The sequence below is a fragment of the Jatropha curcas genome, chromosome 7, assembly GCF_041381405.1.
Source record: "Jatropha curcas cultivar XTBG-Jc1 chromosome 7, XTBG_Jcur_1.0, whole genome shotgun sequence".
In the NCBI taxonomy this organism is placed as follows: domain Eukaryota; kingdom Viridiplantae; phylum Streptophyta; class Magnoliopsida; order Malpighiales; family Euphorbiaceae; genus Jatropha; species Jatropha curcas.
Genome location: NC_143157.1, coordinates 22,042,976 through 22,059,340, shown reverse-complemented (window position 1 = coordinate 22,059,340; position 16,365 = coordinate 22,042,976). Strand labels below are relative to the sequence as shown.

Here is a 16,365-nt window from a genome sequence, read left to right as displayed (position 1 = left end):
TCTGTTTCTATCTCACAATCGAGGCTTTCCGTTCACAAAATGAGTTATTTACTGTCAGTTAAACACATTTTTTGGAACTCAAAGACGTTATAGTATTTTTAATATATGAAGGGACTTAATTGCTAATCTAAATTATTTTTTGGAACTCAGTTTATATTTTATCCTTATCTTTTAAATTTGAATGGTATATAATATTAATTATATTATAGATATACTGAGGAATAAAATACGATCAATAAAGTGTTAATTGGAATGATAAACTACCTCAATCTTTGTAAAAATGAAAACATAAATTCAATTTAAAGAAAACGCACTTTACCGAATATACGGTTGGACCAGAATTACACTTGTTATAAAAAAAAAAAAAAAAGAGTACAAGGATTGATTTGCATGACATATGCGTGATCAAGCCATACGACCGAATCATAGGAGCAAGTGTCATAATTTAAAAACCGAACAAAACAAATGGGTGAATAATACTTTAGTGCCACCTTAGCATAAGTTTGTTTCGAGAAACAAGATACCTTATCCTTAGCTTATCAGGACAAATATATTCAACTTCTATATCAAATAAATATATTCAACTCCTATATCAATTTTGGAACTCTTAAATTTATTAGTAAGGAGGGTCTAATGTATAATAGTAGTTGTTTTAATAGCTAAGTATTAAACTGTTAGCTGTTCAAAGTGAAAATATTTAGTAAAAATAATTATTTAATTACATGTTAAATTTAAAATGACAAAAAAAAAAGGTAAAAAGGATTGTTTTATATTACAGATAGGCTTGTTCATATGTAAAAAAGTAAAACGTATACGTCAAAACATTATCTGTTAATTATGTAAAACTTAACATTAAATAGAATAACGTTTCATTAGTCGCTTGCTCACCGAACATTATATAGATTATTTTACTGAATTTATAATTAATAAAAATAGTATTTTAACCTAATCAATACGTAAAAACCTACTTTAAAAAATGTTGCACCGAACATGTCCATCAAATTAGTCCGGACATGTAACCCACTTTCATAAACTTAACATCAAGGAAAAAAAAGTTAATATATGGATAAAAGAAGAAACTGAAGGGCCCCAAGAATATATCTGCAAGCTCAAACAACTGGAAGAATATGGGACCAAAACTCCAACTCAAAATGGAGAGCGATAGGCATTTTATAAGGGAAATATCTAATGTTGTATTGTAACGCAACAGAAAAAGGAAAAAAGAAAGAAGAGACGCGGAAGAGTGAGGAGGTGAAAGTTATGTGGTAGAAGATAGGAGCGTAGGACCATAGAATCATATATAGTATTTCAGCGGTTGAAATTGCGTTTCCATACAAACAACATCTATGTTAAATTTTCTTTTGTTTTGATCAATCTTTTGTTTGTTTATATTCGTTACTGCTTGTTGTTTTGGCAATTTCAACTCTCAGAATCCTATCCTGCGAATATGTTCCAACCATGCTCTCAATTTTAATAATCTACTAACATTTTCATTGATTTTTTCTATTTAATTTTCATTCTTTAACTCGGTTCAGTCGAGGCTTGAATCCATCATCTTATAATTTTTTGGAACCAGCGAGTTAAAATTTATTGATAATTAAGCAAGATTCAAACGTAAGATCTCTTTATAAATATCTCAAGCATTTACTCTAATACTTCTAATTTATGTTTTTCTAATTTTAGTAAAGATGGTATAAAATGTTATAGTCGTGGAGTGCCTACCTTGTAGTGAAATGAAGAGTTCAAATTTCCATTCTTTTCCCTATAAATATTTACTATGTACAAAAGAGAAAGACATTATAAAACATATTAGAATATAAAATTTCAACCTATGGGATGTGGCTTAGTTAGCAACGCATGTTGTACATGTGAAAAGAGCTCTCGAGTTCAATTCCACTAAATATAACTGCAGGGAGGGGTGAAGAATTTTAACTGAATTAGATAGTTCATGGTAATGAGATTCAAATACCAGTGATTTACAATATATATATATATATATTAAACTCAAAAGATTAACTTAATTGGTAAGTAGATTTATTTTCCATTTTATTGATCACGATTAAATTCTTAGAATCAGATTGATTCTTTTATGATTTCGACAAGATAAATCATGATCAAGTTGTAAATTTCAATTTGCAAAGAAAAGTGTGATTAAGTAAAGTAGGGCTCCGTTTGTTTCATAAAGTAATTTGTATAAAAATATTTTTTATAATTTTTTATTGTTTTGGAAATTCAAAAAAAAAGGTCAATGGAAAATATTTTCCTACTAAAAAAAAAAAACTAAATCATGTTTAAGGAAAATAACTTTTCATTTTCAAGAAAGTAAAACATTTTTTGTACATTGACAAACTTACAATAACTTTATAAATGTACATTTTTTAATTTATCAATCACTGTTGGCCACTCCCACCAATAACCCTTCACCAACAACCACCACCATAGGTCACCATTGCCACCACCACCAGTCACCAGCCACTTTCATAATTTTATCAAATTTTTTGCAGTTTTTCTCATATTTGACAATAATTTTTTTAAAAAAATTTCTATTATTATAAATATTTTTATAGTCTTAAAAGTAAAGATTTTAATATTTTTTTTGACTCCGTTTCAATATTTCATTCAAACAATAAAAAATAAGTTATTTAAAAAAATATTTTTAAGAAAAACATTTTCCTTAAAAATAAATTATTTTCTAGAAATAAACGAAGGTACAAAAAGTTCAGACACGCAATTCAAGAGGAATTAATTAATTTATCTTTTTTCGCTTGTTGTCCATTAAGATTGAAGACTCCCAACATTATCATGATTCATATCATAGCTTTGAGAAATTGGTATCTTTGGTTTGTAGAAAGTACAATATTATTGGCAAATCGACATAACTCGACTCCACTCGAATCTCATAAATTTACGGTATTATTTTGTGCATGAGTCCAATGATTAACTCGATGCATTCACAACCCAAAACGAATTCGTCCAAAATACTATGACCCAAAACAACTTAACTAATGGTACAATAGCCATGTGAAGCACTAATGTTCGGTCATATCATAATTAGATATTGCCTGCTAATATGGTACTATTTCAACATTTTTATTATGCTCACGCCACTTTCCTATGTCTCCAGCAACCACGTAACCAGCTGGATTTAATTATAAACCGTAAAATGCATAAATTCACTTTTGTACTTTATTAAAAAGGTTTTGTATCACTCTAAATTTTATAAGAAATTTATTACATTTTTAAAGTTATGAATTTTGGTAAAATATTATGCATTTCTTCATTTAGTACTTCTGATTTTTATGTGCAAAATATTAATTTTATGTGTGGTTTATATAACTTTCAAAATAATAATTTTTACATTTTTCAATTATTCAATAAATGTTTAATAGATCGAGCTATAGGCATCACGGAGGATGCCAAGATGGTGGACATCGTTCTTTTGTATCTGGCGGACATCGCTAATTTTATAAATTGGAGTATTCAATAAAATAATTATACAAGTTAAAATAGTCAATAGTTGAAATTTTATAAATTAAAGTATTTGATTGATCAAAATAAAAGATGAGGGTGCCATAAAATTTTTTATGCACATGGTCTTTATGCATTGGTACTTATAACACATATATATATATGACATTGATTGGTGTGCACTAGTTAGTTATAAAGTATTATACTCGTTACATCCATACACACAGCTATAGCTAGGACAGATATTTTGGGGAGTCAAATGAAGTTTTTTAATCTCTTGGAAGGATCAAATATAATTTTTAAAAAATTTTAAGGACTAAAATATAATTTTTCATAAGGAAACTTTTTTGAAAAAAAATTTCTTGGGGTGGCCAAGGCTCCTTCAGCCCCAAAGAGCTCCGCCCCTACATACACATATGTAAAGTATTTTAAGATATTTTTGGATTTCTAAGATGTAAATATCTTAATAATTCGAGTTAACTATGACTAATAAGACTTGAATTCTCAATTATTGGAAGTACTCTTTAGGCCTATTGCATGGGGCATTTTTAAAAAATGAAATGGAGAGTTGATAAAAATGAAGGGTATGCAATGAAATATAAATGAAAAGTAAATGTACTTTTTTCTGAGAATTTTAAAAGGAAAAAGGATATTAGCTAATGTAAACTGATGTCTTTATATTTTACGGTCTAGCTCTTGATTTTGAGATTAAGGAAAATGAGATTAAGGAAAATGTGCATTTGAAAGTTAGTGATTGTAAAAGTTTAACTTTCCTTAACAATCATTTTTATTATGAAAAAAAAGAAGACTCGAATTTGAGATTAAGAGATTAACTTTTTTTTTTTATATTAATTTAATCTTTTAATCTCCTTAAATTAACTATTAAGTATTGAGTGCACACCAAGGCTTGGCCCAATAGTAAGTACATTATGACCCGGCGACAGATATTGAGTTCTTGGACTTTAAAAATTTATTAAATAAAATAAATTTCTATTTTGATTGATTTAATTTATGATAGACTCACAAGCTGGATCTAGACAAATTTTATTTAGTACATTAATGGTAAGAATTTTATATCCTTATCACCTCTACGTAGGTTTATCTCAACTTGAAAATATGATTGTGTAGAATCCTCTTCTTCTATTATCCAATAGAATCACATGTTTCAATTAAAAGTAAGAGTTCAGGTTTAATTAACTTAAATTATAGTAGAATGATCAAATACATAAATTCACCACTTAACTTCTCAATTTTGACTTTGTGCCACCTTGAACTTTGTAAATGACATATCATGCACTTGAACTTGCAAAATTTAATAATATTGCATACTTACGTACTAATTGCAATTTTTTTAAAAGATTTTTGACTATTATATGCAAAATATTAATGTGATGTATAGTTAGTATAGCTTTTGGAACAATAATTTTCATATTTTTCAAATATATAGTAAGTTTTAACTGATCTAATTTTGCAATTTGAAATATTTAATAAAATAATTCTACAAGTTGAAGTGTTTAATAAATGTAATTTTAAAAGTTGAAGTGTTTAACAGGTTAAAGAAAAGTTAAGGTGTTTAACAGGTTAAAGAAAAGTTGAGGGTGCTCATGTTAAAATAACAAATTTCAAAGGTGAATTTATGTATTGAGCGGAATATAAATAATTCAAAACACAAAAGTGTCAAATTACAAGAGAGTATATGAAATTTTCACCTATTAAATTATTTAATTTTTTTAATCATATTTCAATTTCAAATTCATCCCGCCAAGTAAGTTTTTCGCTCACAGAGCTGCATTATTCGACTGCATCCAATCAGAATCGGATTTTGGATGGCAGTTAGTTTGTCAATAAAAAATAAGTACAAGGTATCGATTGATAAAATCAAAAGTATTAATTAAATTTGAAAAAAAAAATCAAGAGTTCAGGCCTTCATTAATGATTTTTTTTTATTGTTAAACCATCTGGTACCTGCACTGCCAGCTAATTCGGATTCAGATTCTGCAAATACCCATTATGAGAGCAACCCTTCCAATCCAGTTTTCTCCATTTACAACGGCAGGGTTCAAATCTGATACTTTATCCCATTGCACTAACTGATAATTGATTGATCAAACTTGTTTTTAAGAGTATGTCGTGATGTATTTAGATTGTTGTTATATCAAGTCAATAAATTTCTCTTAAAATTGATATATAATGTCATATAATTAAAGTAATAAAATTCACGGGTAAATTTATATAATTACAAATGATTAAATGGTTGATTGCATTCATCCATGCACATTAATGTAAAGCATCACTCTCAGTAAAGACACAAGTCAAGAAGATAAAAGTAAAGAGAAAGAGGAGGGAATAAAGCTTGGGATGGAGTAAAAAGAGTAATAGATGTTATAGACGATTTGAAGAGAAAAGAAGCATAGGGTACTGTCCTACAGTACTACTCTGCTTGTCCAACTCAAAGAAGCAGAATTTTGTGTGAGCATTGGGGCCGTACACTCCATTAAAGAGTGCAATAAATGTTGATATGTCGTTCTCATCTCTCTGCCAAGTAATGTGATCACTCACTTGCATTGCTTTACTCTCTTTCCATTTAAATTTTATTTTTTATAAATATTTACATGTAAAGGCTAATAATTTCCTAAATTTTCCGTTTTTTATTGTTAGAATTCTACACCCTATAGATAAGGGTGGATTTTTTGGATTCATAAGTATAAATGTTGTATATCTTAATAGATTAATCTTATAAGGAGGGGATTAACCTCCCCACACCAAATTCATAGCCCTCAATTACGGACCAAATGAATGAAAGTAGAAATTTTTATTCAAACGAAAGTATCATATGGTATTCATGTAAACAATAACAAGAATTATAGAAAAAAATCCATAAAATGTATAAAAAATCAAAAGAAGTCAAACTATAAATCTTTATGCTCGTATCATATAGTGTTCATGTAAAATCCTGTCAACAGTGATAACCCTAAATTTTATAAAGTTTAGCTAAGGATGCAATCAAATGCGGCATACACAAATATGAGGATGCAATCAAATGCGGCTTACACAAATATTTCTTTCCTTTAAAACTTGTAATGATTCATTTATCTTAACTGACACACAAACACATACAATAGAAACTCACAAGAATATGTATATAGCTAGCAATGTGGTCCTCGTCCCATCTTTATCAACTTTTTCTTTACTCTTCTCTCTCTATCCGACCTTCATTATTAAGTACTTCAAGTACTACATATATCACTTGCATAGCTATAGCATCAATACATGGATACCAAAACCACTGAAGGAAAGTGGGGGTCAAGAATTGTTAAAGAAGATCGCAATAATATTGTTGAAGGACATAGCAACATGGAGGATTATGATATGGAAGAAGAAGAGGGTAATGGTGGTTTTGCTGATGATGAGAAGAAGAAAGGAGTTGGAGTTGTGTATGGTAAAAGAGGGACTGCTGCTGCTGGAGGAGGCGGTGGCGGAGGGGTTTCGCCGCCTTCTTGTCAAGTGGAGAAGTGTGGAGCTGATCTGAGTGATGCTAAGAGGTACCATAGAAGACATAAGGTTTGTGAGGTTCATGCAAAGGCACCAGCTGTGATTGTTGCTGGTCTTAGGCAAAGATTTTGTCAACAATGCAGCAGGTATATATTTTTCTTTTCTACATTGCTCTGATCCATTAGATATATTTTGTATTACAAAAAATATATTACAGATCTGCATTGGACAGTACTGTGATTCAAGTAGACTTCTTAAACAATTATAATAATTTAAATGTTTTTCTTTTTAAATAAAAATATGTTAGGATTTAAAAAAGAAAAAAGAAATAATGGTATAAGAAACCAAAATCCCTCTTTTCTTGTACAACAAGTTAATTTGCCTTATCTACTGAATCAATCATTAAAGTTAAATTGAAGTGGTTAGTTGAATAGGAAGCAACAGAAATTTAATGAAGATCTTTACTTTAGTGCTGTTGCTAAGATTTTCTTTTTTTGCTAAGATATTTTGTTGAAAGGAAAGGATTTATAGAGATAAAAATGAGACACTAACTTAAGAATGCGTGAATTGATAACCTAATAATTAAGGAAAAAAAAATACTCATTTTCTTATATTTTTCATTGTCATTATTGGATTTGTTCATATTTTTATTTACGACCAGTCGATATTATTCGATATTAGATTTGTTAGATGCATATACCTGGTGTGAGTAAAGCTTAGCTAAATCTACCTACATGTTTTTTTTGAACAGCAAAGAAAAATAAGATATTATTAGTGAAAAATAATAGGAAAGGTAAAAAAAAACTCCACAACACCAGGAACTACACTCAAGCCATCAGGCTTTCTCCCTTACACCCATTGAACCTAAGCCTGGAGTGCAGAGAAAAAACCTCCACGTTACAAGAACCATACAAAAACAGGACAGAAAGCAGAAAAGCCAAGAGCATGTGGCCCAAGGATAAATCTACCTACGTGCATGATCTAAAACTCAATCAATAGGTGCTAATTGCATGGATATACACTGACCTACCGGTCTAAATATACATTTTCAGAATTTTACATGAAAAGTGTAATATACATATGTATGTACTTGTTAGTTAATTATAAGAGTTTTAATTCAATTTATAGGTTCCACGAGTTATCAGAATTTGATGAAGCAAAGAGGAGTTGCCGCAGGCGTTTGGCAGGACACAATGAGAGGCGAAGAAAAAGCTTATCTGCTGAATCCAATGGAGAATCATCATCGTTGTCATCGTCAAGCCGCAGCAAAGGAGCATTTGGTGCTCAGTTGAAGGAAACTCAATGCCTCAGGCAAGTTGAAGAACGACCCAAATATCAAATAACTATACCCTTACCAGGGAATTCCGATTACAAAAGATCCCAACTTAGATCATAAATGTTCAAACCCAGGCATCGATGATGCTCCCTCTCTTCTGTCATCATATCACTAATATTTATAACTTGTATGAATGTATGTATGTATTTTGATTTGCATGGAGGGTATATTATTAGATACGGAGAGTAGTATTTTAATAAACGAGATTTGGTGTGTGTGATATATGATGTTTATAGTTCTATATATTGTCTCCATGTGCTTATTTGAAGTTTCACCATTGTGCTTGTTCTATAACTCTATAAAGAACACTAATAGATTTGATAAACTATAGTTTTGAGTTTTTCCATTTTAGTTGAATAAATCGCATAATAAGAGTAACTATCCTCTCATTTTCAAAAAATAAAAAATAAATAAAAACAATAAGTGTGACTATCCTCTTGCAATAAAATTATAAAACCCAATTTCTCTTAATTGTCTAGCTGCAAGTTTTAATTACCATTGCGATATTTCCAGGGAAGATTTAATGTTAAACTTTCCATAGTGTGGACTTGTATTTGACACAATCCTCAATTTGCTCAAATTTTAATTGCGATGCGTAACTCCAACGTTTGAATCGATTTTAATAAAAATTTTCAACTAAATACTAATCGAGGTCATTCTTTTATTGAAATACTAACTCGGTCACTAAATAAAAATTCTCTCTCCCCAACACTAGGTATAACCTAATATTAAATGCATATATGATCTGACAATAGATTCAGATTCGAATTCCTCTCGCTTAATACTCAAAAAATAATTCTCTCCCATTAATTATCTATCTCTCCAACAACTGATCTTTTTGTTAAAAGTTTTTATTAAAATCTAAAAATTTAATTTTAAATAATTTAGATACTGCGTATAAATCTAAAGGATAAATGAAATATTATTCTCTCTCTATATATATACACTGTCAATATGCTCAATTATGTGTATTATGATGACCTTTCACATCATTTTAGCTTGATACTTCAGCAATAACTGGAATTGGGTCAAAAGGTTTAGCACCAGGGATAGGCAATTTGGTCTTTTTATTTAAATAGATAAGAGTTGCTTAAAGAAAAAACAGCAGCAGTTCATAACGGCCATCAGGTATCACTTTAAAATATTAACCAAACAGGTTTTGATGCAACTCTGAAAAGCCACCAGCTGCCCTGAAAAGATTTACCAAAAACTCACAGAAAAGCACAAAAGCTCTACTGTAAGAGACAAAATCAAACTCACAGCAGAACTTTCAAACAAAAAAATAACATCTGAAGACTTCAGAACCATTCTATTCAATCATCCCTTTGAAAAAAATATAGATTTTTGATATCTAAACCAACAATAAGGACCTAATAATAATAATAAAAAAAAACATAAATATATTAAACCATGGAGAGCTTGATAAAGTTATCTTATTACATTGTGAAATTTGGAATGCTATGAACTTTACTGTTTGAAATAATAATGATAATAATAATTTAAAAGAAGGAAAAAGAAAGTTGCAGCAAACAGCAGCTGCATGTTCCACACTTGCTTCAATGTTTCAACTTACCCCATCCAAACCACCTCTCTTGCCCAGATGGCTTTGCCTCAAGTATTTTCATAAGAGTTTTTTCTATTTCACAGCCATCGTTACATTGGCATCAAAGGGATGGTGCTAATCAATACATTTACACAGCCCTATATATACACGTCCAAGTACATAGGGGGGATCGTCTTGCAACACAGGGTAGGACCTACTACTAAATGTAGCACAAAATATGCATGATATTTATTAGTATACCTGAAGTAATTACACGTCTCTCAGAGTTTTCTTATCAAACAAGATTGCAAAAGGAATCCATAGATCAGTTAAATTTTACAACTATGCAGGAAATGTCATCCGTGCTCTTCCTATTAAGTGCCTCTTCAGTTAGGTGCTTTGCTGCAGAACGAGCATCTTTTATGTTCTTGATAGCATCTGCCGCTTCCTGGTTTGTCATCACCTGGCATTCAACCAACATACAGATATTTAGTTGATATTTTTTGTCGAAAAACATAAAATGCTGATCCATCTTAACATCAAAGATTAGATTAATAATAAAAGTTTCAAATAGGATTAACCTTCCACAACCCATCACTAGCTAAGATGATAAAATCAGTATCATCATCAATCAGTTCCTTTGCAAAATCTGGTTCTGAGCTGAGATGTTCTTTCAAGCTCTTATCACCAAATGCCCTTGCCACTGCCAATTGCCCATCAACTCGTGGAACATCTCCTGCATTTCATAAAGCACACATATTTCATTGTTGAGCAACAAAGAAGCTAGGAGAAACCCCAAAAGGCAACAATGAATCACATGGCTTATAGTTCATAGTAAATAGATGTCACTCGTGAAAGACATCAAAAAAATGTGCACAACATTACTCAAAAAAACACATAACTTCGCCAATTTGTACATGTATACATATACGACTGAATTATAAGTGATATCGAACTCCAGACTGTTGCAGCCATTGAACACCAGAAGTAGAACAATTAACTTGAATTCATATTTTTATCATGTTCTAGCACCAATTCCTCTAAAAGAAAGACATCACAAATGCAAGGCATTATCAAGATTCCAATATATATTGCATGAAGCAACTGCTAATTAATACCAACGAAGCCCATTGGAAACTGCTAACCAATAACAATACCAACACTCTTATTTCAAATTCCATGTGATGGGATAATAATCATGTTTGCATAAAAGTCATGTGCCTCAGAACAATGTCTCTTCTATCCTGGAGAAATACTTACCTGGGAAATTTGATACAAAACCACCTCTGTTCTCAATTTCCTCCCTTTCTGCACTTGGCTCATGATCAACTGTCAGTTGTTTGGCCACACCATTCTTGCAGATAACAGCTCGAGAATCACCAACATTGGCTACTACCAGTGTATGACAGTTGATCAGTATTGCTGTGACAGCAGTAGAACCTCCTTTACCCAAATCGGCTGCTTGCTCTAAAATCATAGTATCAGTTATACGATATGCTCTCCTCATAGCATTTTTTGGTTCTGTCCAGAAGTCTGGCTACTTACAGGGAAGAATTGAAAAAGAACAGATTTAATTTCCTTGATTTTAGCCATGCAAATTACATACTGAAAGAAAAGTTTAATATTTAGTGATATATTCAGGCTCCATTTGTTTTGTGGAAAATATTTTACTGTTGAATATGGTCTGCATTTGCTAGTGTTTGGGACAACCAGGAAGATTGGATGATGGACTGTGTTTTCCTAATCAAAGATAAAGATTCAAATCCAAATTCATTGAGTGGACTGTAGATGCAAAAAGGAGATGAAGCAACAAGATAAACACATACATACTAGTCCAACCACCACCATTACAGGTTTTTCAGGTGTCATTGGCCATAGCAATTTACCTTCTATTTGTAAAATTTTTTGAAGTAGATTAAACCAAGCTCAGAATATATGATTTTTGAGGTCCAAACAGTCATGACCTTATTTACTGAAGGAGAACTTTCTTTATTGAACAAAATATATAACCCACTAGGTTGAAATCTTCTCATGGTGTTCTTTGTTGAAGCAAGATTTACTCTAATTCTAGCTCACTTTAAATTCCAGAGAATAAATGATGATTGGTTTTCAGTGTTACATCAAAATAGTAGGATGTATATTTATGACATTATTTCCCATAAAATAAATGATAAAGAAATAGACATTTATTCTGGCAAAAAATCTAACTGCAGACTTCAAAAAATTACAAAGATCTATATTTAGAGTTAGGCCTCATATAATTTGAATTGAAATGGAAATTCCAAGCTCCATTTTTAACTGACCATTAAGTTGGCAAACACCAACACCCCCACCCCACAGGGTGGTAAAAAGAAATCCCTAGAGAGAGAAAGCAAAATATAGTTGAAACTCAAAGTTCAAAACTATTAGAAACTAGATGGTGTCTTTTCTCATTTGCGCCCAAAAAAGAAATGCAGTAGAAAATGCAAACATCATGGTTTACCTCTTTTAAGATGTTGTCAAACAAATTTGACCGCAAATAATCTGGAATAATATGGCTCAGATGACCATCAAATATTGCAAACAAACCAAGTTCATTGTCATCGACTTGCTTAAAATGTGCAACGATATAATCTTCCATAGCATGATGTGATTTTCCCTTCACTAAGTGATATCCATGTGTTACATTCTTTGATATCTTACTCTTGCCCTTTCCAGAGTCTGCAGATGAACCTAATCCAACTTTTTCCTGCAATACACATATTCAAACTGGTAAGTCACATGGAAAATGTTCCAGTAGAAAATTGAACCATAACCAAATATCAAACAGCTGTCAAACCAGCAAAATATAGCATTTGGAAGAATCTAATATACCAAATAGAATCTACATTCAAGAAGAAAATAGAAAGAACTGATCAGTGAAAATGGCAATAAAATTGAAGTCATAATTAGGGATAGAACATGCACACATAAAGAGACGCAACTGGCAAGCAAAACAACAAATGACACGTTCTTGCCTCCTAATTTATTTTATTGAGCCTTTGCACATCCCATAAACATTATAATTATAATCCTAGTGTGTGTGCACATAATAATTTGTTCTTAAATATTTCATCTGTGAAATGTGCAATGATTGCAAATGGCAGAGGCTAAGTTGTCAACAGACCTTCGATTAATATTTTATAAAAATAAAACAACTCTTAATGTCATCGGCAAAGAAATCCTAACTCTTAACCTATATAATATAATTAGTTACTAATTTCTTCGCAGGAAACAAAAGCAACCTATTCACCGATTTTTCCTAGAATCAAAAGGATCACACTGAAGGATTTAAACGACCTTCTCTACTCTCTGCTCTAAAGGCTTCAAATTGACTAAATCCTTTGCTCAAAGACACAAAATTCTTGAGATTAATGCAATAGAAATTCACAAACCCTTAATTTTTATAGCATTAAGCTTCTCACATGAACAGAAAAATAAATGACATGTAATCCCAATTCGGTAGATAATAATAATTGCAGCACAAAATAACAAAAGGGCAAAAATTACCCAATTAAAGTCCAACAATAGCAAATTTCTCTAAAGATGCGGCATAAATCATCAAGACTCGAGAAACCCATAAAAATTATTAAGTGTATTGTATAAATGGATGTGAAAGATTAAGCATACCTTCATCTTGTGTAGGATTTCCTTGCCAGCCATTGCTGTTTGTATAGAGGAATAATATATTTATTATATAAGAGATCAAAACAGAAATAGAAATGGAAGGAAAGATCAGAGTGGCCAATAAAGAGGCAGGGGCAGACAAAAAAATAAGAGAAAGAAGATAAAGATCGAAGATTGAAGAGAAGAGAAAGACAAGTGTAAAAATGGAGCAGATGAGAATCTAGCAAGTTTTGACATGACAATATAGAAAATACCCACGACGAGGAGAGAGAAGACACTTGTTTCTTGTACTCATCTCTTCTGCCGCGTTCTTTGCATTAAACACGACGCGTTCTTGAAGCTATGCTTCACTGCGCTTGTTTGTACCTAATCTTATCTTTTATTTTCTGAAAAAACTTAATCCTGTCTTTTTTAAAAAAAAAAAAAACTTATTAAAATTATCACTATTTAATATCTGAATATAATAAAATACTCTTTCCATCCTATAATTTTTTTTTTTATCTTAGTTTAACTTTCATATGTTACAAAATACAATTAATATAATTAAACTTTAATTTTTCTTAGTTTTTTTAATACTACTTTAATTATTAAATGATTAATTAGATCATTCATCATAAATTATTCTTCAAACTAATCAAATTTATTTTTTTGTATGACAATTGAGGAAATGAAAGTTATAAATTTACTAATATCCGTGACAACAATAATGATTTTGGTACTAGGAATGTAAATCGAATAAGAGTAGAATAAGAAATTTAAAATATTATATTCTTTTAAAATAAATATGACTATAATTTGAAACAAATAAAAAAAATTATTCTTTATTATATAAAATATTAGTCAAGTATAAGGTAACGAAATTATGACTATACAAAACTCGAGACCTCTTTCTCCCTACAACTTTTAGAAGAGGTAAAAAAACCTATCATATTACACCTGATTGACCGTAAGTGTAGCAGTTGGTTCATTGAAATCTCACATTATTTATGGGATATATCCAGTTTAGGATTTTATTTCTACATACACAGAATTGTCAGATTAAAAACCTCAACATAAAATGGCATCTCGATTTCTCTATTAGAAAGTTCATAATCTGTTTTTTTTTTCTGAGGTTAAGAGTTTATAATTATTAATAAAATATCAAGCTAATAAATTATTCCTAAATCATCCCAGTAAATTGCAGGCTAGTTACTACTTATTTTAGTAAATTTTATATTCGAGTGCATAATAGTTGTGCGAAAGATGCATTAAAAAAAAATCTTATTTTATTTATTTTAATTACTATTTATTTGTTTTTACTGTGTTGTGATGTGTTTTCAGGTCTCCTTTGTAAAGCCGAGAGAGAAAAGAAGTTACATGGAATCAAAGTTTGTCGCGGTACCCCTTCTATTTCTCTCTCTCTTTTTTTTTTTATTTTTTTTTATTTTTTTGTAGATGACAGCCATATTTTCGGACGAGCTAATGCCTGAAAAATAGATGTAGTGGTCAAAGTTCTTGCAGATTATGAAACAGCTTCTGGACAAAAAGTTAACTTTGACAAATCGAAGATGTCTTTCAGCCTAAGCATAGGTGTGGATGTCTGGAATCTTTGCAGAAAAGATTAGGAGTAAACGAATTTGCTCAATATTCCAAATAGCTTGGCTTGCTGGCGGTGTTTTGGAAGAAATAAAAAGCAAAATTTTCAATTCATCTCTAATAGAGTCGCTAAAAAACTGAAGGGATGGAAGGAGAAGACTCTATCAAGTGTGGGGAAGGAAAGAAACTATCGTCAACTCAGTAGCACAAGCTGTACCAAACTACACAATGAGCTATTTTAATGGAATGGATTCATCAGAAAAATCCTCATTACTAATGGAGTCGAAATGATTCTTTTTCCTCTCGAGGTTTGCCAAAAGATTGAGTCACTTATTGCAAATTTCTGGTGGGAGCAAAAAGAAAATGAGAAGAAGATGCATTGGAGTTCATGGGACAAGCTTTGTTATGCTAAAGCGAGGATGAAGGGTGTTAGTTTCCTTGATGCTCATGCTTTCAACTTGGCTTTATTGGCGAAGCAAGGATAGAGACTCATTAAACAACCTAATCCGATGCTTGTTAAAGTTCTAAAAGCTAGATACCATCCAACATCGTCTTTTTTGGAAGCGAGAAAAGGATTTCAACCTAGCTTCACATGATTTTGGAGAGTGGGTATCGTTGCAGAGTGGGTAATGGGACAACTATTCGTATTTGGCATGATAAGTTGCTATCAAACCAAGCTAATTAGATTTCGCCCTCATTATTGCTTTACACCATAATGCAACAGTAAGTAGTCTGATTGATTTTGAGTCTCTTCAATGGAACTCAAGTTTAATTCAGTCTATTTTTCATCCCGGTGAAGCCACCAAATCTTCTCAATTTCATTGAGCTTGAGTCAGTCAGTAGATTACCATTATCTGGAACGGGAAGACGGATGATCCATATTCTGTCAGGACTGGCTATCATCTGAATTTCTTGGATAGACAATCGAATATAGGAGGCTCTTCATCAAAAAACAGAGTTCAAGCGACATCGTGGAAAATATGGAAACAAGATACTAATTCCAGCCACAGGAAAGCATTATTTGTTTTGGGCGTGTAAAAACCAACTGCCAATTATGGAAACATTAAGTAAAAGAGGACTGATATTAGATCCCATTTGTTCTTTATGTGGCAATGGAGCTGAAGATGCTACTCGTGTTTTTAAAAACTTGTCTCAAAGCAAGACAAGATTGGATCTTCTGCCCTTTGCGTATATGTATAGACCAACATTTGCAACTTTCCTTTTTTGATTGGTTTCAATTGTTAATGCAACATTTTGGTCAAAAATAATTGTAAATGTTCTCTATGGCAGCTTGGTCACTATGGCA

At 31.1% G+C, this 16,365-nt stretch overlaps 2 protein-coding genes across 2 annotated transcripts; one reads left to right on the top strand and one right to left on the bottom strand.

Annotated features, from left to right (window-relative positions):
* Positions 1-6,690: 6,690 nt before the first annotated feature.
* Positions 6,691-8,518, top strand: LOC105637624 (squamosa promoter-binding-like protein 4). Its single transcript, XM_012221148.4, has 2 exons — positions 6,691-7,106; positions 8,089-8,518. Exons 1-2 carry the CDS (start codon positions 6,739-6,741, stop codon positions 8,354-8,356), a joined length of 636 nt encoding a protein of 211 aa, XP_012076538.1. The 5' UTR covers positions 6,691-6,738; the 3' UTR covers positions 8,357-8,518.
* Positions 8,519-9,715: 1,197 nt separating this feature from the next.
* LOC105637616 (Protein phosphatase 2C family protein) lies at positions 9,716-13,803 on the bottom strand. Its single transcript, XM_012221135.4, has 5 exons — positions 13,488-13,803; positions 12,322-12,567; positions 11,100-11,376; positions 10,421-10,575; positions 9,716-10,302 (listed from the first exon to the last, which is right to left on the bottom strand). The coding sequence occupies exons 1-5, from the start codon at positions 13,518-13,520 to the stop codon at positions 10,165-10,167; spliced, it is 849 nt and encodes a 282-aa protein (XP_012076525.1). The 5' UTR covers positions 13,521-13,803; the 3' UTR covers positions 9,716-10,164.
* Positions 13,804-16,365: the final 2,562 nt, after the last annotated feature.

Bases quoted from the DNA above. Each gene is read 5' to 3' on its own strand.
- LOC105637616 (XM_012221135.4), bottom strand. From the start codon at position 13,520: ATGGCTGGCAAGGAAATCCTACACAAGATGAAG. The intron at 12,568-13,487 runs GTATGCTTAATC...TGTGTATTGCAG, and splicing joins AAATCCTACACAAGATGAAG to GAAAAAGTTGGATTAGGTTC. The intron at 10,576-11,099 runs GTAAGTATTTCT...TATGAAATGCAG, and splicing joins TTTTGTATCAAATTTCCCAG to GAGATGTTCCACGAGTTGAT.
- LOC105637624 (XM_012221148.4), top strand. From the start codon at position 6,739: ATGGATACCAAAACCACTGAAGGAAAGTGGGGGTCAAGAATTGTTAAA. The intron at 7,107-8,088 runs GTATATATTTTT...TTCAATTTATAG, and splicing joins TTTTGTCAACAATGCAGCAG to GTTCCACGAGTTATCAGAAT.